At 35.3% G+C, this 26,775-nt stretch overlaps 1 protein-coding gene across 1 annotated transcript; it reads left to right on the forward strand.

Moving 5' to 3' along the window:
* Positions 1 to 23,768: 23,768 nt before the first annotated feature.
* LOC120218220 (9-cis-epoxycarotenoid dioxygenase NCED2, chloroplastic-like) lies at positions 23,769 to 25,804 on the forward strand. Its single transcript, XM_039215192.1, has one exon. It carries the CDS (start codon positions 23,871 to 23,873, stop codon positions 25,578 to 25,580), a length of 1,710 nt encoding a protein of 569 aa, XP_039071123.1. The 5' UTR covers positions 23,769 to 23,870; the 3' UTR covers positions 25,581 to 25,804.
* Positions 25,805 to 26,775: the final 971 nt, after the last annotated feature.

The following is a 26,775-nucleotide window of genomic DNA, read 5'->3' on the forward strand; positions in this document are numbered from 1 at the left end:
CAACAGTATCTGAAAGGGGAAAACATTTTCGAAAAGTGAGCTAGACTCAATGTGTCCCAACATTACTATAAAATCATGATAGGTACACTAAACAAATTATAGTCCAGTAAATCTCATAAAAGAGTTATCCTAAGGGAACATCTTAGGGCCTGAGAGCCTACCCAAGATAGATTTCGGGGCCGTGGGGCCTACCTAAGAACACATCTTAGGGCTGCAGGGCCTACCCGAGAATGATCTCAAGGCCGCAGAGCATACCTAAGAGTCACATTAGGTCCGTAACATTTTCCAGCTTGATCAGGGCTGTACTTTATAAATTCGTATTCCAAAAATTTAATTGCACCGTGACATAAATTCCATAAATCCATAAACATGGTAATCATATACCATTTCAAAACAAAATCAGATAGCGGTCATAATCCATAAACCATCACATTAAATCGGTGCATCAATAAAACAGTAACCAAAGAATTTAGTGTACCACATATTAAAACAAATAAAACAGTTCAATAATAAATAGGGAACACACCTCGATAATAGGTTCAAATAGTAGATCTACTGATTGCTGGTCTCACCACGCTCTGCTAAAATTTTCGAACCTAATTTATAATAACACTATATTACTAATGGGTAACATAATTAATCTCTAAAATCATAAAATTTATGGGTCTTACGGGTGAATACTGGCACACGTGGTTTAACTGATCTAGAAGAGCTGGGTCGAGCTGTCGAACGATCCGGAGAGTCTCTTGTACCTTCAAACAATAATAATTTATCAACTCCAAGTCTTACTTAATTGATCAAAGCTAAAATTCTTAAGTATATAAGCACTTTCTGGGTTTGACAATCAATTTAGAGGATTTCGAGTCTGAATTTAACCAAACGGATTGCGGAATCGGAATCAAGACGTCGAAAAACATAAAGTATGACTTTTCGAAAATTCAAATTCTTGGTCAAAATCAAAGTCAATGGGTTTGACTGATGATTTGGAGGCCTTCGGGTTCAAATTTGGCAAAACAGACTTCGGAAACCGATTCGGCACATCGAAAAATGTCAGAATAGGTATACTCGAACAAAATCAAAGGTCGTTTAATGGACGTTTAAAGCTGGTCAAAGTTTTGATCAAAGGTTCTCAAAAGTCCACAGTCAACTATTACGAAAATAACACCTTTTTCGAAATAATTCCCAAACTATCACCTTTTTCGACATAATTCCCAAAATATCACCTTTTCGAAATAATTCCCAGAATATCATTTTTCGAAATAATTCCCAAAATATCACCTTTTTCAAAATAATTCCCAAAATATCACCTAACAACAATTAATTACAAATCTAGCCACCTTTTAAAAATATTTACAAAACTAATACCCAAACTGGTCAACCACTGTTTTGAAACTCCCCGGTGTCCTAAAAATTCTCGAAAAATTTTCAAAAATTATTTTAAGCGATCTTGAGATACTTACAAAGCTTGGTTCAAAATTTTGAACGGTGGAGAGCTCGATTTCAACAAATCCGAAACTTTGACCGCTTCACCCCTCCACTCGCCGACGACGATGGAGAAACGGTGAACACCGGTGGACTCGGAACGATGCAAGGAACACGATGGTGCGGGAGGTGTCGAAAACGGATCAACAATCAGAGATGAATTTGTGATTTTCTCAGCGGTGGTGCTAAAACAACGTCGAGACTTTGACTCAAAATTCACGGCGTTTGGCAGCGTTTCGCTATAATTGGTTTACTGGGCTTTGTTCACGAGTCAAAGATGAACACGATGGTGGTTTCAATTTGACGATCGGAGGTCGGACGACTTTAGAATCAGACTTGAAAGTAGGGGTGCGGGAGGAGGAAAACTTAGTAAATTAAACATTTGTGTTTTCTGATTGAAATCAAAAAACACGTTTAATAGACAAGTCTACCGACACTTCCTGGGTAAATTCAGGGCTTGGTCCCTGAATTTCCTTCACTTTTAAAATGGCCTACAAGTTTTAAAAACTTTTAATTTAGTCACCAAATTACACCGATTTAAATATTTTTTTTCGGGTTGTTACAATTCTCCCCCTCCACAAGAAATCTCGTCCTCGAAATTTACCTTATGAGAATAGTTGAGGAAACTAAGCCTCCATTGACTCCAATGTCTCCCAAGTAGCTTCAGAGGGGCCTTGGTTACTCCATTGAACTTTTACCATTGGAATATGTCTATTCCGAAGAAGTCTCTCATCTCTTTCTAAGATTTGAACGGGCTCCTCCTCATATGAGAAATCAGGTCTCAACTCTACCTCTTCAACCTGAATGATGTGACCTGAATCTGGACGATATCATCTCAACATTGATACATGAAAGACATCATGAATACAACTGAGCTGGGGAGGCAACTCAAGCTGATATGCAACAGGTCCTACTCTCTTCAAGATACGAAATGGTCCAATAAATCTTGGACTTAATTTACCCTTACGCCCAAATCTCAATACTTTCTTCCAGGGTGATACTTTTAAAAAGACATGATCTCCAACATCAAACTGAATATCTTTTCTCCTTTGATCTGCATAAGACTTCTGTCTATCAAATGCCTCTTTCAGACGGTCACGAATCAATTTGACTGTGTCCTCCGTCTCACGTACTAACTCAGGTCCCAACGTCTTCCGGTCACGCAACTCAGTCCAACATATCGGAGTGCGAAATTTACACCCATAGAGTGCTTCGTAGGGTTCTATACGAATGCTGGTCTGATAACTGTTATTGTAAGCAAATTCAGCCAATGACAAAAGTTCTCCAGCTACCCTGAAATCAATTACGCAACCCCGCAACATATCCTCCAGAATCTGAATCACTCTCTCAGATTGACCATCAGTTTGTGGGTGAAATGATGTACTATAATCCAATCTTGTTCCCAAATCCATATGTAGCGCCTTCCAAAATCTCAAAGTAAATCTCGGATTTCGATCAGAAATAATAGACAATGGAACACCATGCAATCTGGCAATCTATGAAATATACAATCTCGCCAGCTTGTCCAAAGTATAATTTACTCGCACAAGAATGAAGTGAGCTGACTTTGTAAGTCTGTCAACAATCACCCAAACTGAATCCTTTTTCGAAGGAGTCATAGGTAAGCCAGTAAAAAATCCATAGTAATACGCTCCCATTTTCCATTCAGGAATCTTGATAGGCTGTAACAAACCTGATGGATGTTGATGCTCTGCTTTAACTTGTTGACAAGTCAAACACCTAGCCACAAAATCTGAGATATCTTTCTTCATGCCAACCTAATGATACCTCTCTTTCAAATTCCGGTACATCTTATCTCCACCGGGGTGCATAGCATATGGACTACTATGAGCCTCATTAAGAATAATCTGCCTTAACTCAGAATCATCATGCACACAATATCGACTCTTAAAGCATAAAACTTCATCCTGATCAAGGGCGTAATTTGAGCTTGTCCCCTGCTCTATTTGCTCAAAGATGGATAGCAAGGAGCTATCAAGAGATTGTTTAGCCTTAATCTCATCAACCAAAGTCAGTTTAACTTGCAATTCTGCTAACACAGTACCATCGTCATATAAATTCATCTTGGCCATTAAAGACCTTAACTCCGATACCACCTTTCGACTCAAAGCATCTGCCACAATGTTTGCTTTACCAGGGTGATAATCAATCACGCAATCATAATCCTTTAGAAGCTCTAGCTAGCGTCGTTGTCTCAAATTAAGCTCATTCTGGGTCAGAAGATACTTTAAGCTCTTATGATCAGTGAAAATATAACACTTATCTCCGTAAAGATAGTGTCTCCAAATCTTCAAGGAAAAAATCACTGCTGCTAACTCCAAATCATGAGTTGGATAATTACACTCATGCGGTCGCAGTTGACGTGACGCATAAGCCACTACCTTAGCCTCCTGCAATAGAACACAACCAAGTCTTGAATGTGAAGCATCACTATATACTGTAAAATCCTTCCCGGACTCTGGTTGAATCAACACTGGTGCTTGAGTTAAAACCACCTTTAATTTCTTAAAGCTCTCCTGTTGTGCCTCTCCCCAGTCAAATGGCACGTTCTTCCTTAAAAGCTTTGTCAAAGGAGCAGCAATGATCGAGAAACCCTCAACAAAACGTCGATAATATCCAGCCAAGCCCAAGAAACTGCGGATCTCAGAGACGTTCTTGGGTCGTTTCCAATTCACAATAGCCTCGATCTTGCTTGGATCAACCTGAATACCTCGTGCAGAAATAATGTGCCCCAAAAATGACACTTCTTGAAGCCAAAACTCACACTTGCTTAGTTTGGCATATAGACGATGCTCTCTCAAGGTTCGCAGAATGATCTTCAAATGCTCGTCATGCTCTGCTTCTGTCCGAGAATATACCAGAATATCATCAATAAAGACAACCACAAATTAATCCAAATATGGCCGGAACACCCGATTCATCAAATCCATAAAAGTTGCGGGAGCGTTCGTCAAACCAAAAGGCATTACTAAGAATTCATAATGATCATATCTAGTGCGAATGGCTGTTTTTACAACATCAGACCCCTTAACTTTCAATTGGTAATACCCCGAACGAAGATCAATCTTAGAGAATACAGTAGCTCCTCGCAACTGATCAAATAAGTCGTCAATCCTGGGTAATGGGTACTTATTCTTGACTGTCATCTTGTTCAACTTTCGATAGTCAATACATAGCCTTAGTGACCCATCCTTCTTTTTCACAAACGAAACTGGAGCTCCCCAGGGTGAGGTACTATGCCGAATAAATCCTCGATCAAATAATTCTTGCAATTGGACCTTCAACTCCTTAAGTTCCTTTGGAGCCATGCTATATGGTGCCATAGAAATAGGTGAAGATCCCGGATAAGTCTCAATCTCGAACTCTACCTCTCTATCAGGAGGTAACCCAAGCAGCTCCTCCGGAAAAACATCAGAAAACTTTCTAACTGTACGAATCTCCTCGATCGTGGACAAGGAACCTTTAGTGTTCAGAATACAGGAAATAAAAGTCTCATACCCCTTCCTGATCATACGATCAATTTCCATAGCTGAAACAATATTGGAGAGATAGCTACGCCGTTCACCAATTAACACAACAGTCCGACCATCTGAAGTCTTCAGAGTAGCTCACTTGTATTCGCAATCCAGATTTACCTTGTGTTTATTCAACCAATCCATCCCAAGAATTAGATCGAACTCCTCTAAAGGAAGCTCCATAAGATCAGCGAGAAAAATTTCTCCCTGAACCTCTAGAGGACAACGCCGAAATACTTTATTCACTAATACTGTCTGTCCTACTGGACTCGTAACCGTAACAGTATTATCAGTGTTCTCGATCAGAATCTGAAGGTTTCGAGATACTGAGCTCGATACATAGGAGTGGGTGGAGCCATTGTCCAGTAATGCAAATTATGGAATAAAATAAATAGTAAATGTACTTGCAATAACCTCAGGCTCATCTCTGTCATCCCGACGTCTAGTGGCGTAAACCAAAGCTGGTTGTCTAGCCTCAGAAATTTTTGGCCCTCTATTCTGCTGAGATCGGGCTCTACTGTCTGTCCTGGACGCTGAACCACGAGCCTTTACTTGGCTACAATCTCTAATTGGAGTCTGTACTGTAGTTTGTGAACTCACAGGAGTCTGGGTAGCTGTCCGCTCAGACGAAGCTAGCTGAGGACAATCCCTCCGAAAATGACCACTAGATCCACAATGAAAACATGATCCGGTCTTCCTATAACACTCTCTCGTGTGCCGTTTACCACAAAAGTCACAATGAGGCACTTGAAACGGAACCGAAGAACCACCTCTACTAACAGCTGAAGGTGATGATGCTGCAGGCCTGAAGCGTGTATTGCTCCTATGAGGGGATGAAGTACGAGTCCTCTAACCGAACTCTGCGGATGATTCAGTAGGGCCAAAAGATTTCCTAGATCGCTCCTGATCAACACGCTCTCTACCAGAAGCTAAAGCCTCCATCTCCTCAGCATACTTGGCTCTGCTCACCAGCACATCAAAAATCTCATCTTGAAGGGCTACCACCTGCCTACGTAGCTCGTATCTGAGTCCGAGGGAAAATTTACGGCATCGATCTCTCCCGGTAGGCACCATACTGATTCCATACTTTAACAATTTTAAGAACTCTATCTTATACTCTGAAACAAGTCATATCACCCTGAACCAAGTCCTGAAACTGCTGTCGTCTCTGGACTAAGTAACGCTCCCCTAGGAATCGGCTCCGAAAGCGCTCCTTAAAGAAATCCCATGTCAAACGATCGATAGGAACACTACTGGTCATTGACTCCCACCAGGTGTGGGCATTGCCATCTAACATCATCAAGCTCACTATCGGTTGCTCCCCTGATCGGTGTAGTCATGCCAATCCCAGCAGCAGGAGGTAAATTTTTTTGGGGTCGCAGGAGTAGGATCACCCGTCGGAGGTGGGGGATCTACTCGAATCTCGTCGATCGAGTCTGCAAATCTAGCCACTCGACCTCGCCCTCGGCTAGTTCGACGTCCACGTCTAGCACTCATTTTGGTAGATCTCTAGTTTACTACAGAAGATAAAACTTAGGGTTAGATAAGCACTTGGAGTCTCGAACACAATTAAAATCATAAAAACTTTGAGACATGGCCTTAGCAACAGGTTTTGTAAAATATTTCAAAACCGTATTTTCAATTTGGACTCATACACAGTCCGAGGTTTAAAAATCAAAAGCTCTGATACCAATTAAATGTAACCCCCTAGACCCGGTCTATGCGTTTCGACTAAGTCTAGTGAATCACATTCATGATTCTTAAAGATATTGTTCCAAAACCATTATTCAATCATTGTGAAATCACATTATAAATGACGTTTATGAAATTATATTAGTTTATACTATAAAAATACATCTCATAAATATAATGAAGAAAAAAACAAATTAATTTAAACATGTCTTAAAAATCCAAATTTACAATAACCCAAATATAAATAGCAAAGGAGAAATCATTATAAAATCCAATACTTTAAAATATGGCCTATGTTACCAAAATAGTGTCAACTTAAAAGATAAAACATTACAATACGATATACTTCAAGAGATATGTTGATCCTCCAAGTGCTCAATCAGGTGAATCTAACCAACAGTATCTGAAAGGGAAAAACATTTTCGAAAAGTGAGCTAGACTCAGTGTGCCCCAACATTACTATAAAATCATGATAGGTACACTAAACAAATCATAGTCCAGTAAATCTCATAAAATTATACTGCAGTAAATCTCATAAAAGAGTTATCCTAAGGGAACATCTTAGGGCCTGAGAGCCTACCCAAGATAGATTTTGGGGTCGTGGGGCCTACCTAAGAACACATCTTAGGGCCGCAGGGCCTACCCGAGAATGATCTCAGGGCCGCAGAGCCTACCTAAGAGTCATATTAGGTTCGTAAAATTTTCCAGCTTGATCAGGGTTGTACTTTATAAATTCGTATTCCAAAAATTCAATTGCACCGTGACATAAATTCCATAAATCCATAAACATGGTAATCATATACCATTTCAAAACAAAATCAGATAGCGATCATAATCCATAAACCATCACATTAAATCGGTGCATCAATAAAACAGTAACCAAAGAATTCAGTGTACCACATATTAAAACAAATAAAACAGTTCAATAATAAATAGGGAACACACTTCGATAATAGGTTCAAATAGTAGATCTACTGATTGCTGGTCTCTCCACGCTCTGCTACAGTTTTCGAACCTAATTTATAATGACACTATATTACTAATGGGTAACATAATTAATCTCTAAAATCATAAAATTTACGGGTCTTACAGGTGAATACTGGCACACGTGGTTTAACTGATATAGAAGAGCTTGGTCGAGCTGTCGAACGATCCGGAGAGTCTCTTGTACCTTCAAACAATAATAATTTATCAACTCCAAGTCTTACTTAATTGATCAAAGCTAAAATTCTTAAGTATATAAGCACTTTTCGGGTTTGACAATCAATTTAGACGATTTCGAGCCTGAATTTGACCAAACGGATTGCGGAATCGGAATCAGGACGTAGAAAAACATAAAGTATGACTTTTAGAAAATTCAAATTCTTGGTCAAAATCAAAGTCAACGGGTTTAACTGATGATTTGGAGGCCTTCGGGTTCGAATTTGGCAAAACGAACTTCGGAAACGGATTCAGCACATCGAAAAATGTCAGAATAGGTATACTCGAACAAAATCAAATATCATTTAATGGTCGTTTAAAGCCGGTCAAAGTTTTGGTCAAAGGTTCTCAAAAGTCCACAGTCAACTATTACGAAAATAACACCTTTTTGAAATAATTCCCAAACTATCACCTTTTTCGACATAATTCCCAAAATATCACCTTTTCGAAATAATTCCCAAAATATCATTTTTGAAATAATTCCCAAAATATCACCTTTTTCAAAATAATTATCAAAATATCACCTAACAACAATTAATTACAAATCTAGCCACCTTCTAAAAATATTTACAAAACTAACACCCAAACCGATCAACCACTGTTTTGAAGCTCCCCGGTGTCCTAAAAATTCCCGAAAAATTTTCAAAAATTATTTTAAGCGATCTTGAGATACTTACAAAGCTCGGTTCAAAATTTTGAACGGTCTCGATTTCAACAAATCTGAAACTTTGACCGCTTTACCCCTCCACTCGCGGACGACGATGGAGAAACGGTGAACACTGGTGGACTCAGAACGATGCAAGGAACACGATGGTGCAGGAGGTGTCGAAAACGGATCAACGATCGGAGATGAATTTATGATTTTCTCGGCGGTGGTGCTAAAAAAATGTTGAGACTTTGACTCAAAATTCACGGCGTTTGGCAGCGTTTCGCTATAATTGGTTTACTGGGCTTTGTTCACGAGTCGAAGATGAACACGATGGTGGTTTCAATTTGACGATCGGAGGTCGGACGACTTCAGAATCGGACTTGAAAGTAGGGGTGCGAGAGAAGGAAAACTTAGTAAATTAAGCATTTGTGTTTTCTGATTGAAATCAGAAAACACGTTTAATAGACAAGTCTATCGACACTTCCTGGGTAAATTCAGGGCTTGGTCCCTGAATTTCCTTCACTTTTAAAATGGCCTATAAGTTTTAAAAACTTTTAATTTAGTCACCAAATTTCACCAAATTAAACCGATTTAAATATTTTTTTTTCGGGTTGTTACAACTTCGTAACCACAATGACTTTCGTACAAGGAAAAATGAATAACATTGTCTACAACTCCGAGAATTGACATATAAGATGGAGGAAAAAGATGACGTCATGAAAGAAGCTATTACCAAAGTAAGCAATGTGGCTCACAAATTGGTTGATTTAGCTGGCTTTGCAAGGGAATTGAAGCAAATTAAAAAATCAACACCTGAGCATGAGTGGAAGTTAACTTGCCTTTTGAGAGAGATAGAGAAGTTACAAGTTAAAGCTATTCCTTATATGTAAAGTTTGTTTGATGTACTGAAACCTTTGTGTTCAATGAAAGTTGTTTTAAGATGGTCACTTTGGAATGACACCTTTTGCATATGTGCATTTAAATCGTATTTGTTTATTTAAGCATTTTACATGCATTAGTTGTGAAAACATGGAAATAACTTATGGAGGGTTATGTGACAGTAATACCAAGATCATTCATTCATACTGTTTCCTCATCATCATGAATGAATAAATGGAAACAATGGAGCAATCTCGTGAGGAATTACGAGATCGGTTGCAAGAGCAGTTTACCAAGTTACAACATATATGGGGAATCAAGCATCGAGTTCTCTATAAGATATATCGAATCAAGTGATCCAGGTGCTGGAAACCAAGACTACTGATAGAGGGAAAATAAATATTAAAGGACATCAATGTTATTTGACTAATGCTTCGAGAATGATAACCTACCCTGGGGCATCCCACTCGAACCTAAGGAATAACCTCATTAATCATGAGCAATTTGAAGATAAATTTGAGTGGTTAAAGGAAGCAATTGGAGCTATAAAAAGTGTTAACGCCTCCTACAAAGAACTAGAAGCGAGAGAGCTAAGTCTAGTCCCTGATTTGGTCATCCCGCATGAATTTATGGTGCCTAATTTTGAGAAATATGATGGCATCAATTTTCCCCTAATTCATCTAAAAATGTTTTGTAGAAAGATGGAAAGGTATTTAAATGATGATAATTTGATGATTCATTACTTTCATGATAGTCTTACTGGGCTAGCTATAGCATGGTATAACTGGTTGAACAGAGAGAAAATTAAGACATAGGTCGATCTAGCTAATGCCTTTCTGGGGCAATACCGATATGTTAAAGGCTTAGCCCCAAAATGTCAAGATCTTCAAAGAATAAGGATGAAAGCTACTGCAAGCTTTAAATAATATGCCCTAAGATGGAGAAGGGTGAAAGAAAAGTTCAATCTCCTATGTTAGAAGAAGAAATATAATAAATGTTCTATAATTCTCTTTCAGCTCCTTTTTTTAGTTAATACTGGAAAATTCAACAAAGAACTTCGAGGATCTTGTGACTGATGGGGAGTTAATTGAAAATGTAATCAGCAAAGGAAACTTGAAATTCACTTCCAAAAGCCGAACTGATCAAGAAACGAAAGATGATGAGGTAAATGAATGTCACGTCCAAAGCCCCCAGAGTCGCAAAAGAAAAGGAGAAGCTAGTCGTTCAAACTGACCAAAGAAAGTCTCTCGATCAATAAGTACTTTGAAGGTGTTCCAAACTTCTATCTCTGATCTGTACCCCCATTTTATTAAAGATCAATACCTCACACCGAGGCCAACAAAAGTGCTACCAAACCCTTCTTCCCACAACTATGATCAAGATAGTGCTTGTGATTTCCAGCTAGGGCATCTGGGCATTCTACAGGGAATTGTAGGCCACTGTTAAAGGAGATAGAAATACATGTGGGACACAAGAATTGGTGAAGTAGTGGGTGACGAACTCGAGTGGGGAGTCAAAGTGCAATAAATAGCATCCAACTTAGTCAAGTGCCACTGTATTAGATGGAAAATAGGGGGCATTCTTGAATCAACATATGATGAAATTATTCACCCACTAGGGAGCTCAGTTACTATTGTGTAAAACCAACATGTTTTGTTTGGATCTGTTTCCCGACCTTTCTTTGTTTTTTGGTTAAATGAACACTACTTTTTTTTATTATGAGCAACGAGACAAATTTCTTTTTAATTTCAATAAATACAATAAAAAGTTCATAGCTTTTGAAGAGTGATAAGATTGAACCCCTAAAAATCATAACCGTAATCATGCTTTAGAGGTTACACCCGAACATCATACCCTTCTCTGGTAGGGATTAATATAGCCTTCTCCTCTCATAAAGAGACGATCAAGAGGTTTGGCATTCAAGTATGTATAGGAGCAGGCAACTTGGGGTATCTCTTACGTATGACATTACAAAATCGATTAGACTACACTTCTGTTAAATACGTTCAGTGATGATCATAGTCTTTACAAATGGAATGGAGTGGATGAATTTGGTTTAAGTTAGTCGTTTGGGAACTGAACTATAAATATGAGATTTTTTGATCATCTTCGATACCTAGACTATAATAAGTTCTTCTCAATGAGCTTAAGAAATTTTAAAACTGAGTACTTAAAAGGTTAATGAATTATTATTCTATAATAAATGAATAAAGCCGAGCTATTCCACTAAAGTAATTGGTTATAAAATCAAATCTAAAGCCCTGGCTTTATGAATATACTGCATTCAAACCATGACATTGATCAGATACCTGGAAATTCTATGTTTGCTCCACTGTGTTTGTCAAGTCAATGACTTTGCGACGAGATGTATCCTTCAGCTATGCCCGAACAAGGGCAAATTAAACTAAATAAGTTTCAAAGAATAAATGCAATATTGTCTATAGTATGAATTATAATAAGTTTCGATGGAAAATGGACTAAGAGAGTTGAATATTCAACTTTACACATACACTTAGGAGTCCTGTCTTTAGAATAATGTCCTTACATTACCTCTGCTAAAGGAATCTATGAAGTTTGAACAAATAGAAGTTTTCTAAAAAATTTAGTAATTGATTAAGTTAAATTGTATCATTTTGTCTGCATCCAATTAAATGTCAATCCAAGATAAAGGGGAATGTCACATTGTTCGCAAGGGTTGAGAAAGGAGGGGTGTTTCAAGGATTAAAGCCTTAGAAAAATAAAGAACAAACCCAAAATGAACCCTTCATCTTAACACTTGTCAAAGAGTTATATACACCATATGTATTTTTGAAAAAAAAGAAAAAGGTGTATTTTGATTTACCCAATATTCATTGAATTGATCATTTGTTTCAATTGTGAGCCCGAAGTAATGGGCATTCTTTTGTTTTATAAAATTATTTCATTATTTTGAAACTTAAAAATAGTAGAAAGAAGGAAAACATTTTCAAACAGGACAATCTCTCAAGAATGAAGGAGGTCCTTGAAGATGATGAGACTTGTTCTGCCTCAAATGAAGAAGTGAGAGGAAAGAATAAGAGCCAAGGCAAGAAGAATAAATAGAATAGGAGAAATGGAGACATTCTTCATTTCCTTTTGAAGCAATGAAGTTTGAAAGATCAAAAGACTCAAGAAAAAAATTATCATACTTTGTTGTGACATCATCATCATTAGTAATGGATCATAAAGCAGACAATCACCTTAATAAGTTAGGCTTGTGATTTTTAATAAATTATGCAAGAGTGATACAAGGATGAAATTTTGGTATCCAAATAGGGATGAGTCATTGAAAGTACCCACTTTGGGGTATGACCAAAGGCCTAGATCATGTTGAAATAACAAGGTTCAGATTGAAAGGACATGGAGAATGCGCCTCACAACTTGGAGTGTCAGGGGCATACCATGAATTTGAGCAGAACTTACCTTGTAGATCAAACTAGTCGAGCATTACTTAATTGTAGAGCCCTGGAAAAATAACTCTGACAGTGCAATTGAGTCAAGGATAGAAAGGGGGGTATCAAGTTCATATTTCTGGCCGCAACAAGAGTTCAAGAAATAAGACATTTCTTCTGAGACTTTAGTGTAGATAAGACAAAGAAGACACAAAGACGTAAGATAATCATATGGCTCTTAAAAAATGCAAGCTTGAAATTATAATTTACTACACTGATATCTGAGTAAACCCTAGAGAACAATGATCAAGTTGAAGAAGACTGAGTTCTCCACTTTAGAGTCAAAGGAAAATTGAATCAACATTTATGCATTCATGAGAACATCATTTGCATGAAAGAAAATGCATTACATTGATACATTTAATTGCATTCACGTTTCACACATAAATGCATGGTTTTTACAGATCATCCAATGAAAAGAGAATATTCATGATGTTGAAATCCCAACAAGTGAAAGCTAGAATTCAAACATCAAATGGAAGAAATCATGTCTAGAGAGGCAGAACCTGAAGAACAGAGGGGTCCAATCCACAGAAAAAGCATTACTTTCAAGTGGGGCATGTTACCCGAAAATTAAGTTGTATTGAAAAAAATGAGAAAGTGATTTTAAAAGTTTCTCATTTAAATATTTTCTGAAAAGTGATTTTTAAAAAAAATAAGAAAACAATTTCCAAAATTTCCAAAATTTTCAAAGTTTCTCATTTAATGTTTTCAGAAATGAAATTTTTGAAAAGTAAGAAAGCGATCTCCAAAGTTTCTTACATAGTAAACTATTTCCAAAATTGGTAAATCCTTCAGGCCATCAATAAGTCTTCCGAGCATGATGATTAAATCCTTCGGGTCATCTATCAGCCTTTCGAGCAATATGATAAGTCCTTCGGGCCATCCATATGACCTTTGGGCATGATGTTTTCATATGATTGTGAAAAATGAGAAAAACAATTTTCAAAGTTTCTCATTTAATGTATTCAGAAAATGAAATTTTTGAAAAGTAAGAAAGCAATTTCCAAAGTGTCTTACTTAGTAAACTATTTCCAAAATTGGTAAGTCCTTCTCAATAAGTCTTTCGAGCATGATGATTAAATCCTCCGGGTCATCTGTCAGCCTTTTGAGAAGTCCTTCGGGCCATCCATAAGACCTTTGGGTAGGATGTTTTCATATGATGTTTGTGAAAAATGAGAAAAGCCATTTTCAAAGTTTCTTATTTAATGTTTTTAGAAAATGAAATTTTTGAAAAGTAAGAAAGCAATTTCTAAAGTTTCTTACCCAGTAAACTATTTTCAAGTTTGGTAAGTTCTTCATGCCATCAGTAAGTCTTTCGAGCATGATGATTAAATGCTTCGGGTCATATGTCAGCCTTTCGAGCAAGATGATAAGTCCTTCGGGCCATCCATAAGACCTTTGGACATGATGTTTTCATATGATGTTTGTGAAAAATGAGAAAACCAATTTTCAAAGTTTCTCATTTTAGTCATTTACTCTATTACATGAGAAAATGGCTATTTATACCCTAAGTCCTTAGATTTGGCCATGTTTTTGTATTGACCTTTGTTTAGACTTAGTTTAAATTCTAAATCAGCCCATGTTTCAGATTAGGTTTAATTCAAACAAGGGGATTAAGGGCAATACCCTTTCATCCTAAGGTTGTTGTGAAGTTTTTTATTTAAAAATACTATGTATACATATTACTTGTTATTATTTATCTTTTACTATTTATTATTTATAATTTTTGTTTGCACTATATATATATACTTAATGTTATGTACAGTTTGTCAGATTCGATCGTACATATCTCTAATATATTATTTTGTGAGGAGAGTTCATGTAAACACACCTTGACTGATAAGGAGTATGTTTACGAGAATTATTCATGCGAAATAGTATCTTTTTTATACTTGAGTAATTATCTTTTATTTTATTATTTTTATTTTATTTTATATATTAAATATATAATTTAGGGGAAAACATGGTAATGATCATTTGCATGGAGAATCCATAAAAACACGCCTTAACTAATAAGGAGTGTGTTTTTTAGGATTGTTCATACGAAGTAATACCCTTTTCAATTTTTTTCTAATATGATCATAATTTAAATGTATATACAAATTTACAAATTTCAATATTCAGATGACGTATAATCGCTTAGGTATTGATTTTGGTCACTGTGGGGTGTTAATCCTTCCCCACGTGTAATCGACTCCCGAACTCTTTTCAAAATGAGTTTCTGGTTAAACACATATCACTTTTTACCTTTTAAGATTATTTTTTCTTAAAATTATTTTAAAAGATATTTTTAGGTATTCGACCTACCTAATCAAAGGTCGATGGCGACTCAAAATTTATTTATTTATTTATCTATTTATTTATTAAAAAAACAATATTTTCCAAAATTAAGTTGGATCATTTTCTCGCTTAGCACCAAGAAGCTTAAGGACCGTTCCAACACATATAGTTTGTATGGAGAAAATAGTTTAGAAATACGTACATTCTTCATATTTTTTGCACTCATCATTAATTACTACTTTATAAATGCGAGAAGCATACCCTCGCTAGATCTTTTCATTTATGTTAAAAGAACTTTCCGATAATATTCGAACATATTTTTTTATAAATCTGGGGTAAATACAATGCGATATATGTTTAAAGATAACTCTTAACCTCTTGACATTGAACGCTTACACCCCTATTATTTATGGTGCTCAAATCCGGATCCTCAAGGAACAACATCAATTTCTTAATAACGATGATAGTTAATCAAAGTGGCAAATGGCCAAGAAATTTTCTTTTGTTTTTTATTTGTGCATTCCATGTGAGAGCCGTTAAATAACGACAATAACAGACTTGTGGATGAATGATTAAATCAGCAAAGCAAAAACGGAGTTTCTAGCAATGAAATAGGGTAAAAATATTATATATGTTCTACTTTTGTGTGGTAACCATGTGAAACCTTACACATGCCTCGTTTATCAATAACATTCAGCCTTCATAGATTATGGGTAATCCACTCCGATAACACATTTATTTATTTATTTATTAAGGGTCTGCCTTATCTAGGGTTAGTGCTCAACAAAATCCAACAATGAAAAAGCAAAGCATATTTCCCTTTGTTAACGCCAAGCTCATGTGTTGTCTTTACTTTTTTCTTGAGAGTTTTTTACTATAAGACGAGATGATCACATGGAAAGATGTACAAATGAAAATGAGAAGCCATTATGGAGTCGCCCAAGTGTCAATTTCAGGAGACCGGTCCCCATGTTATGCATTTGCCAGTGTCCGTAGCCAACAGGTTTGGGCAGTGAAATGTGTCACTTGCTTTGTTGTTTTACCGAAGTAAAAACCTTGCTAAGAAAAAAAAGAAAAGCAATTCCAAGCAACGAGTAATGATGTTGATGGGAGAAATGGCACTCATCATTTTTAATTTAGGCAAAACAGATAACAGGTGGTTATTAATGGAAAGGAAAGAGACTAGCTGAAGAAGATGATGGAGAGAGTTGAACCAGAGTGTTCTTTCTCCAGTCTTGTATGGTAGTTTATATGCATGCTCCAAGTGTTGGGTGTAGGATTTATGATAATAATGATTATTTACAAGTTGATAAATAAATAAATGTGATTGTCAGAGAGTAAATTTAGCTAGTAGATCACTTGGATATGCCAATAATCTTATAATTGACGGTAACTAGTCGAAAGATATAGAACTCCAAAAGTTTTAACTTTAAAAGTTTGAGGGTTAAATAAACAAAAAGCTGACAGTAGAAGAAATCAATAGGAGATACAGCAAATGCTATGGATGAGGGTAATTTACAGTAATTATGTTGTGTGACGGAGAAATTTAAGGTTAATTTATGACATATTTGAACTTAAAATGTTGTTATATTTACTTAAAAAATTATAAAATTGATAATAATTTTAAGTACAATAAAAAAATGTTACACAAATTTATCGACAATAACTTTTAAGGTTGTAACCAGAATAGTTAGTGATGGTCATGGGTCGGGTGGGTCAACCTGACCCGACTAAAAAATTTTACATCCTTCACCCGACCCGAAAAATATATACCTTCCACCTTACCCGACTTTTTGAGATAAAATCCGAACTCGACCCGAAATAATAAAAAATATTTTTTTATTTAATAAAAACAACGACTTAATTAAAAAAATAATATAGAGGGGTATTATTGTAATTATTTCTAAATATATAAGGTAAAATTATTATTTTTTTGGGTCGGATATTTTTCAACCTAAACCCGAACCCAATCTTACCCGACCATCACATTTAAAAAATTTGACTCGACCCGAACCCTATTTTTTATAAAAAAAAACCTCCGAACCGATTGGGTCGGGTTAGAACCCATCAGGTTCGAGTTCCATGCCATCCCTAAGAATAATTATGCAATTTACATGATTTGATAGAAAGAACATTAATATTCAGTTTTAACTTAAACATTATAAAAAAATTATTCTAAAATATTACTCATTTGATAGTTTTCTAATTGCGATCGATTGCAATTTTTTAACCTTATATTATACAAGTCGGTTGAACTAGGTCGGTGATAAAAGCAACCTATCATTGCAACTAAAGTAGTGATAGGGAAGGCGGCCCGTATCAATCGGAAAACCTTTTGATCAGCTAATTATTAAGGACTAGGTTTTGGACCAGCAAGACAAACTTTGCAACCACTTGCACGAGATGACATGAAATTGCTTCAACCAAAAAGCTGAACAGTCAAAGGTCTATTCGTCTTATAGTTTGTTATATGCTGCGGATCCTTATAAATAACATTGATGTCGACAATACGTTCGCCTCTATTACATATAATTTCACTTCATTTTATTTGAAACTGAATTAGAATGTACATGTTTCAATTATTGCATAACCACCGATTGCTGCCTTGTTCGGATTCTGGATAATTTTATTTAAACAAATTAAAGAATGCGTACACTTTCTTTTACATATTTATAAATATTAGTTGAGATCTAACGGTTAGATTAGGTTATGAAGATTATAACACCCAATTGAACCGCTTTCCTTTATAGCATTTTTTTGTGGAAAAAATCAGCTAATTTTATTAAGAAAAAAAAATCCAAAATTGTAATGAAGGCTTATAATTAGAATCCTAAATTAAACATGTTCTTAAGACATAAAACTAATCATTTAAGATCATATGGACTATAATGAAAATGTAAAAACCTTATTCAAAAAACCTTTAACAACATGTAGATATGAATAAATCTGATTGTAATGAAAATCGAACCACCTAGATCAAAATATTAAAAGACTACCAATAAAAATAAATTATAGTCAAGCTTCGTGAGAAAATCATCAATGAACACAGACTTCATATCTAAATCTAATTCGATAGTTCAAAACAAAAATATAAAGAAAATAACAAATGAGCGTCATTTTTATCAATTGTGGTGACATCAATCCAGCCCTGTGAAATTAAGTAACAAAACGACAAAAAAAAATTGAAAAACATGTCAAAAGACAGAAAACATATCATAAAAGTAGAGAAAAATGAATCATAAAAACAAATTATCAAGAGAAAAAAAGTAAAAATACAATATAAAAAAATCCGACGGTGACAATTAATACCAGAGCCGGGGTGCGGCTGCGTACTAACCAAAAGTTGAAAAGAAACTATAAGAAAAGGAGGACCGAGGCTCGAATGGAGAGAGTACTAGGGTTTTTTTACAATGACAAATCCGCTCTCCTTTGTGGCTAATAATGTTGTGTTTTTCTTCCAAAAAAAATAATTGTATTTTTATTTATTTATTTAAATAATTATATAAAATTATCTAAATTTATTATTTTCCATATAATCTGAAACTTGTTTGTAAAAAAAAAACTAGTGAGAAAAAGGATCGGATATTTCAGGAAAAAATATGCCGAGAGATAATTTGCTTAGTTTATCATACTAAAATCTCTCATTTTTTTTCTCTTATTTCGTTTTGAAAAAGGTTTTTATATAGATCCAGTTTATTTGATTTAACTTAAATTTAGTTAAATTATCCTCAATGTTTTAATTTGACATTTTGACCTATTAATTTCTAAATTTAATTCATATAAATATACATATGTTTCATCTGTACCCGAATTTTGTAATTTAACTTGATAATTGTTTTTGTTACAAAAGAAAATAACTTGATAAAATTTTTAAATAAAATTATAGTAATAAAATATGACTAATTAATTAAATTAAAATAATTTCTGTCACTTAATTTGGTTTGATTAAACACTTATTCTTAATATAAATATATGTATCAGTATAAATATGTGGTTCTGAAAATAAGAAAAAAGAAAGAAGACGGAAAAAAAAGAACATCGTTATGTCTATCTTGCTTTATTCATTATGATAAAGTACTAATTCATCCACTGATAAGGTTGGTTTTAGAGTCATCCATGACATTAGATAAACCAGGAGCCTAAGTGCCTAACCATGCTTATTTTATTTATAGATATAACACATTAATCAATCAAATTCTATAATTTATGAATAAAATATTGGATCAAGAGTCTGACATGGTCTAACTTGAAATTTTTATTTTTTTTTGGGTTTGACAAAAAAATGTTGTACTATATGATACGATGCATATTATAATATTAAAATTTGAATTTATTTGATGTTAATTATATAAAATAATTAAACTAAAGTTTTAAATTTGTATCAATAATTTAATTATCGAAGAATTGAAAGGTACATTATCGTCGTCGTCGTGAAGTGATAAAACATCAAAGAGATGAGAGAGACAAGGCAGATCTCTTTTAATTAGTCTGGGGAAGGATCAAATCTTTGATGTAAGAGATTTGCTATCGAAACATGACAATCTTAACAGATGTACAAAATGTTCTATATTGATTAAACTCACCTAACTTTAGCTTTCATTAGTTTTTATTTTTTATTTTCAGAAAAAAGCATTTTGAATAATTACTTATAAATTATGTGAAAGATATTAAGGACCACATAAAATTTTATGTTACGAGTGCGAATTTTTAATAAGTATATTAAAAATTCAGTTAGTGAATTTATAAAATTTTAAGATATACGAATTTGGATCTTAAAAAAATATCTAAGTTAATTGAAAATTCTGATTATATGCGAGTGAAAGATTAGGACTTGAGAAGCAAAGAAAGGGACAAAAGGAAGAGTGTAATTTAATTATGAAATTGAATAGTGTGGTATTATATGAATTATTGACCATGCGTAAAATTATATATTATGGTGTATAAGTTAGAGATTATTGCTTGAATTTCGTTTGATTCGATCTGAATCAATCACAGACCTCGACAGAGGTGTAGACGTGTAATCCCCGTGATAGTAATCAGGTCATCCAATTCAGTTCGTGTGCATATATATATTCAGAATTTTCTTTAATGATTGTATATAAGTTTATATTTCTCATGTACGATAGTAACAATAATAATGAATTTCTTTTTATTTGTTTATGATTTTTTATAAAGTTTTTTTTTACGTAAAACATGTGTTCAATCTATTTATTTTCTTAAATTTATTAATTTTTTTATTATTCTACCGAATTTTGTAACATGAAATATTAATTGTTATACAAATCTTAATGTGTGGTGATTAACAGTCGCTAATGGTCGAAAACCGGTGGAAAGAAAAAGGCGCGTCGGTGGAGTGCTCAGTCGATGTAGCTTCGAGAAGAGGGCCGAACGCGGAGTTGCACTTTTTTCATATATCGGAAAAAAAATGAAAATTAAAAATGTGGGAAAGGCTTAGCTTCAACCGTAGAGCTATTTGATTTTTAGGTAAATTGCTTATTTAATATTATATTTATTTTCCTCCCTTCGGGGACATCTGATATTATATTTATTTTCATGTTTTTTTTATCATTTAATTATTATTTTAATAAAAATATATATAATATTATATTTTAATTCTATTTTAATTATTGGGTAAATTACACCGTGTCTCATTGAGATTTACTCTTTCTCTTATTTTGCTCATTGTACTTTCAATTTTTCTATTTTGTTCACTGAACTTTACAGATTGAATTATTTTGCTCATTCTGCCGTTAACTTTTAAACGGCGTGACGTGTCGTTTATTATTATTATTTAATATAAATAATTGAAAATATAAAGTGTATATTACACCGTTTCTCACTGAACTTTACTCTCTCTCCTATTTTGCTCACCCAACTATAAAATAAAAAATAGAAGGTGGTCGGATGCCATCGTCGGCCACCGTCGAACGTGGTAGATGGTGTTCGTTCGATCCCAAATTTCATGGGTTGCTTCGCCTTGACACCTTGAGTCCGAATCCAACCTCTATTTTGTCGAAACTTACTTCAAAGTCCACAAATTGAAGATTGAAAGTGAGGAAGTCGAAATGTTTTAGTCAAGATTCATGGATTTTGAGACATTTTCCGGTGAAGCAACCACCAGATTCGAGCTTAGGGGTCGAGAAGAATGAACCCATGAATTTTGAGATTGAACGACCAGCATTAACGTCTGTTAACGGTGGTATCTGACCATCTTTTGTTTTTATTTTATAGTTTGATGAGTAAAATAGGAGGGAGAGTAAAGTTCGGTGAGGAACGGTGTAATTGACGATTAAATAATAATAAAAAAATGACACATCATCAAACCGTTAGAGAGTTAACGACATAGCGAGCAAAACGATTCAATCTGTAAAGTTCAATGAGCAAAATAGAAAAATTGAAAGTACGGTGAGCAAAATAGGAGAGAGAGTAAAGTTTAATGAAGGACGGTATAATTTACCCTTAATTATTTATCGTTAATTTTAACCTTTGAATTAATGAAGATAGTGACATGACTGGATATAATAATAATTTTAATCCCTAAAACTTATACATTCTAATTTTTTTGGTCCTAATTCGAAGTAATTCAATAAATTTATTCAATTTTATGGCATGTATATTAAATGATCTAATTTCATACCATGTAGTTTAAATAACCCGAGTCCCCTCTTCCAAATTTTGATCATTATCAACACCCATCTTCATGTATATTAAATCTCATTCCCTTCTTTTAACTTATTGGCCTAGTTTCCCATGGAGAAAACTGAGAAAGAAAGACTCTTAACAAATCAAAATTAAATTATGTAATACTTGGATAACGAAAACAAAAGTACAAAAATAAGTTGTGTCAAATAATTAGTTTACCCTTGATTTCTTAGTCTCTGGTTCGCTGGAATCCCTTGGAATTAGGGGGAATTGATCCAATTCCTCTACTTTCCCATGTTTGGTTCAAGTTTTCAAAGAGGGAATTGGAATCCAATTCCATCAAAGGAGAGAAAGTAAATTTCATCTATAACATGATGGAATTGAAATCCTTTGGAATAGAGAATGTGAAATTTGACCATACTACCCTCATCAATCTTTTGGTATTTGGGTCGGATTTTTTTTAAAAAATTTCGGGATCGGTCAGTTTTTTTAAAAAAATTTCGGGTTCGGGTCGGGTTTTTTAAAGTTTGATATTCGGGCCGGGTCGGGTTTTTGTAAGTGTGATATTTGGGTCGGGTGTTTTTTTCAAAAAATTTCGGGATCAGGTCTGATTTTTTTAAAAATTTCGGGTTCGGGTTGGGTTTTTTTAAGTGTGATATTCGGGTCGGGTTTTTTAAGTGTGATATTAGGGCCGGGTTTGGATTTAGGGTGAAAAATACTCGACCCGACCCGACCCGAAAAAATATATAATTTTACCTGATATATTTAGGAATAATTACAATAATACCTCTCTATATATAATTTTTTCAATTAAGTCATTGTTTTTATTGAATAAAAATAATTTTTTTATTATTTCGGGTTGGGTCGGGTTTCTAATTCATATATTCGGGTAGGGTCGGGTCGGGTGAAACTTTATTTTGGTTGGGTCGGGTCTCAGGTGGAGGTTCCCTTGTTCTCGGGTAGGGTCGCGTGGACCAAAAACCCGACCCAACCTGACCCATGGCCATCCCTAATTGGGATAATTTTAACTTATTATATTTATTAGTATGATTTTTATAATTTATTGAAATGAATAATCAATCAATAAAATGAAAATTTAATATTTTTTATTTTTAAAATTTTTATAATATATTGCTACATGTAAGTTATAAAACAAACTAAAATTAAGCAATAAAAAAGAAGGACAATTCTGTCATTTTACATTACTGAAATCAAATTCATCTGACATGTCTGCGAACCAAACAGAATATGAAATTGGATTCCAATTCAATTTCCTGCCAACCAAACTTGTTTCAGATTTATATTCTAATTCCTTCACAGATTCCAATTTCCTCAGAAATATTTCAATTTCCTCAAAAATATTACAGCGAACCAAACGCCACCTAAGTGTATTTCCGACTCCATAAATCTCAGTCTTTTTGGTCCCTAATTTTGGGACCCTCTACCATCCAATTATGCCTCAATTGTCAGCCAAATTACATGGGAGTAGGGCACTTTTTTCCATTTGAGGCCCATCTCCCCACGGAAAAAAAAATTAGATGTAGCCGTTCACCACATTATCTATAGTCCTAATTAATAATAATTTTTTATCTATTTTTAAAAATAAATATTCATCTCTTTTTTATATATAAATAAAGAGTGAATAGTTATTTAAAAATTATTTTAAAATAATAATGTGATTAACTGAAACCGTAAATGAAGGACTAGGTGAACCAAGACCATGAAATAATTTCTCACCCCACTGCTCTCTTCAATAATTTGACAAATCAACAATCACCAAGTTCCTTATACGAACTCCAACAACCACGTCACCCTTCAATGTCTGACGTGGACTCCCTTACAATTTTACAAAACTTATTCTGTCTAGTCAACTCCAATTACAAACTCTATTTATACCCCCATTCACTTTTTTTATCTCCAACTCCCACTCTTCCTCTAAGCTCTCTTTCCTAAACCCAACAAACAAAGCACAAAATAAGCAGAAACCTTTACCAAAGCACAAAAACACAATTGATCTTCCCTTGTGAAAAATCTCTAATGTCTTCCTCTACATGTAGTTGGGTAAAAACCCAGATTCCACATACTCTTCCAAGACGAAGCAATACGATTCATTCAACTTTGCACTCTCCTTCGGTTCTCCACTTCCCAAAACCAACGTATGAAACAACCCTCCACCAGGCCGAACAACAGCAGCCGAAGGGGAACTTCCTTCAGAAAGCTGCTTCCATGGCGCTTGACATGGCTGAAAACGCCTTGCTATCACTCGAGCTTCAACACCCACTTCCTAAAACGGCTGACCCACGCGTGCAAATCGCAGGAAACTTCGCTCCGGTACCCGAACAACCCGTGAAGCGATCTCTTCCCCTCACCGGAACTATCCCTTCTTGCATCAACGGTGTTTACCTCCGTAACGGCGCCAACCCTTTGTTCGAGCCGGTCGCTGGACATCACTTGTTCGATGGTGATGGCATGATACATGCCGTCACCATCGATAATGGAAAAGCTAGCTACGCTTGTCGGTTTACTGAAACGCAAAGGTTAAAACAAGAAAGGGAATTAGGTCGTCCTGTTTTCCCTAAAGCAATCGGTGAACTACACGGTCACTCGGGGGTTGCGAGGCTTTTACTTTTTTACGCGAGAGGCGTTTTTGGCCTCGTCGATCACAAGCAAGGCACCGGTGTTGCTAATGCTGGTTTAGTCTATTTTAACAACCGGCTGCTCGCTATGTCCGAGGATGATCTTCCTTACCACGTTCGGATCACTCCGTTGGGTGATTTAGAAACCGTCGGAAGATACAATTTTGATGATCAACTCAAATCAACAATGATTGCACATCCCAAAATAGACCCTTGTTCCAAGGAACTCTTTGCTTTGAGTTACGATGTCGTCCAAAAGCCTTACTTGAAGTATTTCAAGTTTTCACCCGACGGTACCAAGTCACCCGACGTCGAGATTCCTTTACCGGTGCCAACTATGATGCATGATTTCGCCATCACCGAGAATTTCGTGGTGATCCCCGATCAACAAGTGGTGTTCAAGCTACAAGAAATGATAACCGGCGGCTCTCCCGTTATTTACGACAAGGACAAGAAGTGTCGGTTCGGGATTCTCTCGAAAAATGCGAGCGATGCTAATGATATCAAATGGGTCGAATCCGATGATACCTTCTGTTTCCATCTGTGGAACGCTTGGGAAGAGCCGGAATCCGATGAAGTCGTGGTGATCGGTTCTTGCATGACACCACCCGACTCTATTTTCAACGAAAGCAACGAGAGTTTAAAGAGTGTGCTCTCGGAAATCAGGCTTAACTTAAAGACAGGTGAGTCCACGCGCCGCCCCATAATCTGGGAATCCAATCAAGTGAACTTGGAAGCCGGGATGGTGAACAAGAACCGACTTGGGAGGAAGACAAGGTACGCTTATCTCGCCATTGCCGAACCATGGCCGAAAGTTTCGGGATTTGCCAAGGTCGATCTTTTCACCGGGGAGGTAAAAAAACACATGTACGGCGACAAAAAATACGGCGGGGAACCATTTTTCTTGCCTCGAGAAGACGGTTCCGAAACAGCTGAATGCGATGGGTACATTCTTTCCTTTGTTCACGATGAAAAGACATGTAAATCGGAGCTCTGTATTGTGAACGCCATGAATTTACAGGTCGAAGCTTCGATTAAGTTACCTTCGAGAGTTCCTTACGGCTTTCATGGAACTTTTATCGACTCAAAGTCCCTGATCAATCAAGCTTAATTAGACATAAATTAAGTTCTAAAAAGGAGATTTTTACCAGAGGGATGATTCACAGCACAGATCCCCGGATTCTCCTGGAACTTTATCTTTTTGGGTTAGTTTATTATATGTATACACATATACATAGGTTTCAAGGGACCAGCTTGAAGCTTTTTAGCATTTGTAGCTAGAAAATTTGAGCTCAGCTGGTTTATGTTTCCTCCTCCTTCCTGTTTATCACTTTTACATTGCAGAGAATATAATATTTAATTTTACAGTTCTAATGTTATCAGAATTTGCCTGTTTCTGCAGTTTCATGCAAGGTTTCTTTTTCTTTTTTAAATCTACAATGAAGCAATGATAATGATGTTTTGGAAATATTAAAATTTCGTCTCAACTGTTAAAACCAAGCCCGACAACTATCTAAAAAAACAGTTTCCCCTGTTCTTTCTTTTCATCAAATCAAATACATACCCTTAACTGTTTTTATTATTAGTTTCTAAATATTATGTATTAAACTATCACGAAGGTATGATTTTGTATAAATGTTTCATCACATTTTCAGTATATTTATATCTTAATTTTATATTGGAAACAAAAATATTTTAAATTTAATGGTTGCTTCATTAGCCTAATGCAACATCTTAGATTCCATCTATTGGTGATTGAGTTTTAGGTGTTATATTTAATGGTATCAGAGTTTTAGCTACTTCGGTCCTAATAATAATTGGTTAGATAGATGCTAGTGAATACATCTCCTAGGTTTTTGAAGACATTTCTATGAGTTTAAAATTTTAATGATGCTTATTCACCTTAGTTATGACCATAGATTTGTGATTAGTGCTTAAATTATATATTATTTTACGATTAATTACTTACTGATTAGATAATTTTAGTTGCTAACTTAGGCATTTTCATTCATTTTTTATGTAGGACATTGAATTCTAGAAATTATGCTAAGAACAACAAAATCGTGCAATTTTTTATTTTTCTGAATTTGTGGCTTAATTAGTGGGCACGACTTGGGACATGACACACCGACATGACATCTAGTCAGGGACTGATATGATAGTTGATGTGGCGATGACGTGGAAATGATGTGATAGCTGACATGGCACTGACATGGAAATGATGTGGCAGCTAATGTGGCGATGACATGGTAGCTGACGTGGTGCCCAGTCAATAGCTTCTAAAAGGCCCAGTCAGCAACTTCTAG

This window comes from Hibiscus syriacus, unplaced genomic scaffold (assembly GCF_006381635.1).
Source record: "Hibiscus syriacus cultivar Baekdansim isolate YM2019G1 unplaced genomic scaffold, ASM638163v2 tig00000773_pilon, whole genome shotgun sequence".
Taxonomy (NCBI): Eukaryota; Viridiplantae; Streptophyta; class Magnoliopsida; order Malvales; family Malvaceae; genus Hibiscus; species Hibiscus syriacus.

Coding starts and splice junctions, on each gene's coding strand:
- LOC120218220 (XM_039215192.1), top strand. CDS start 23,871: ATGTCTTCCTCTACATGTAGTTGGGTAAAAACCCAGATTCCACATACT.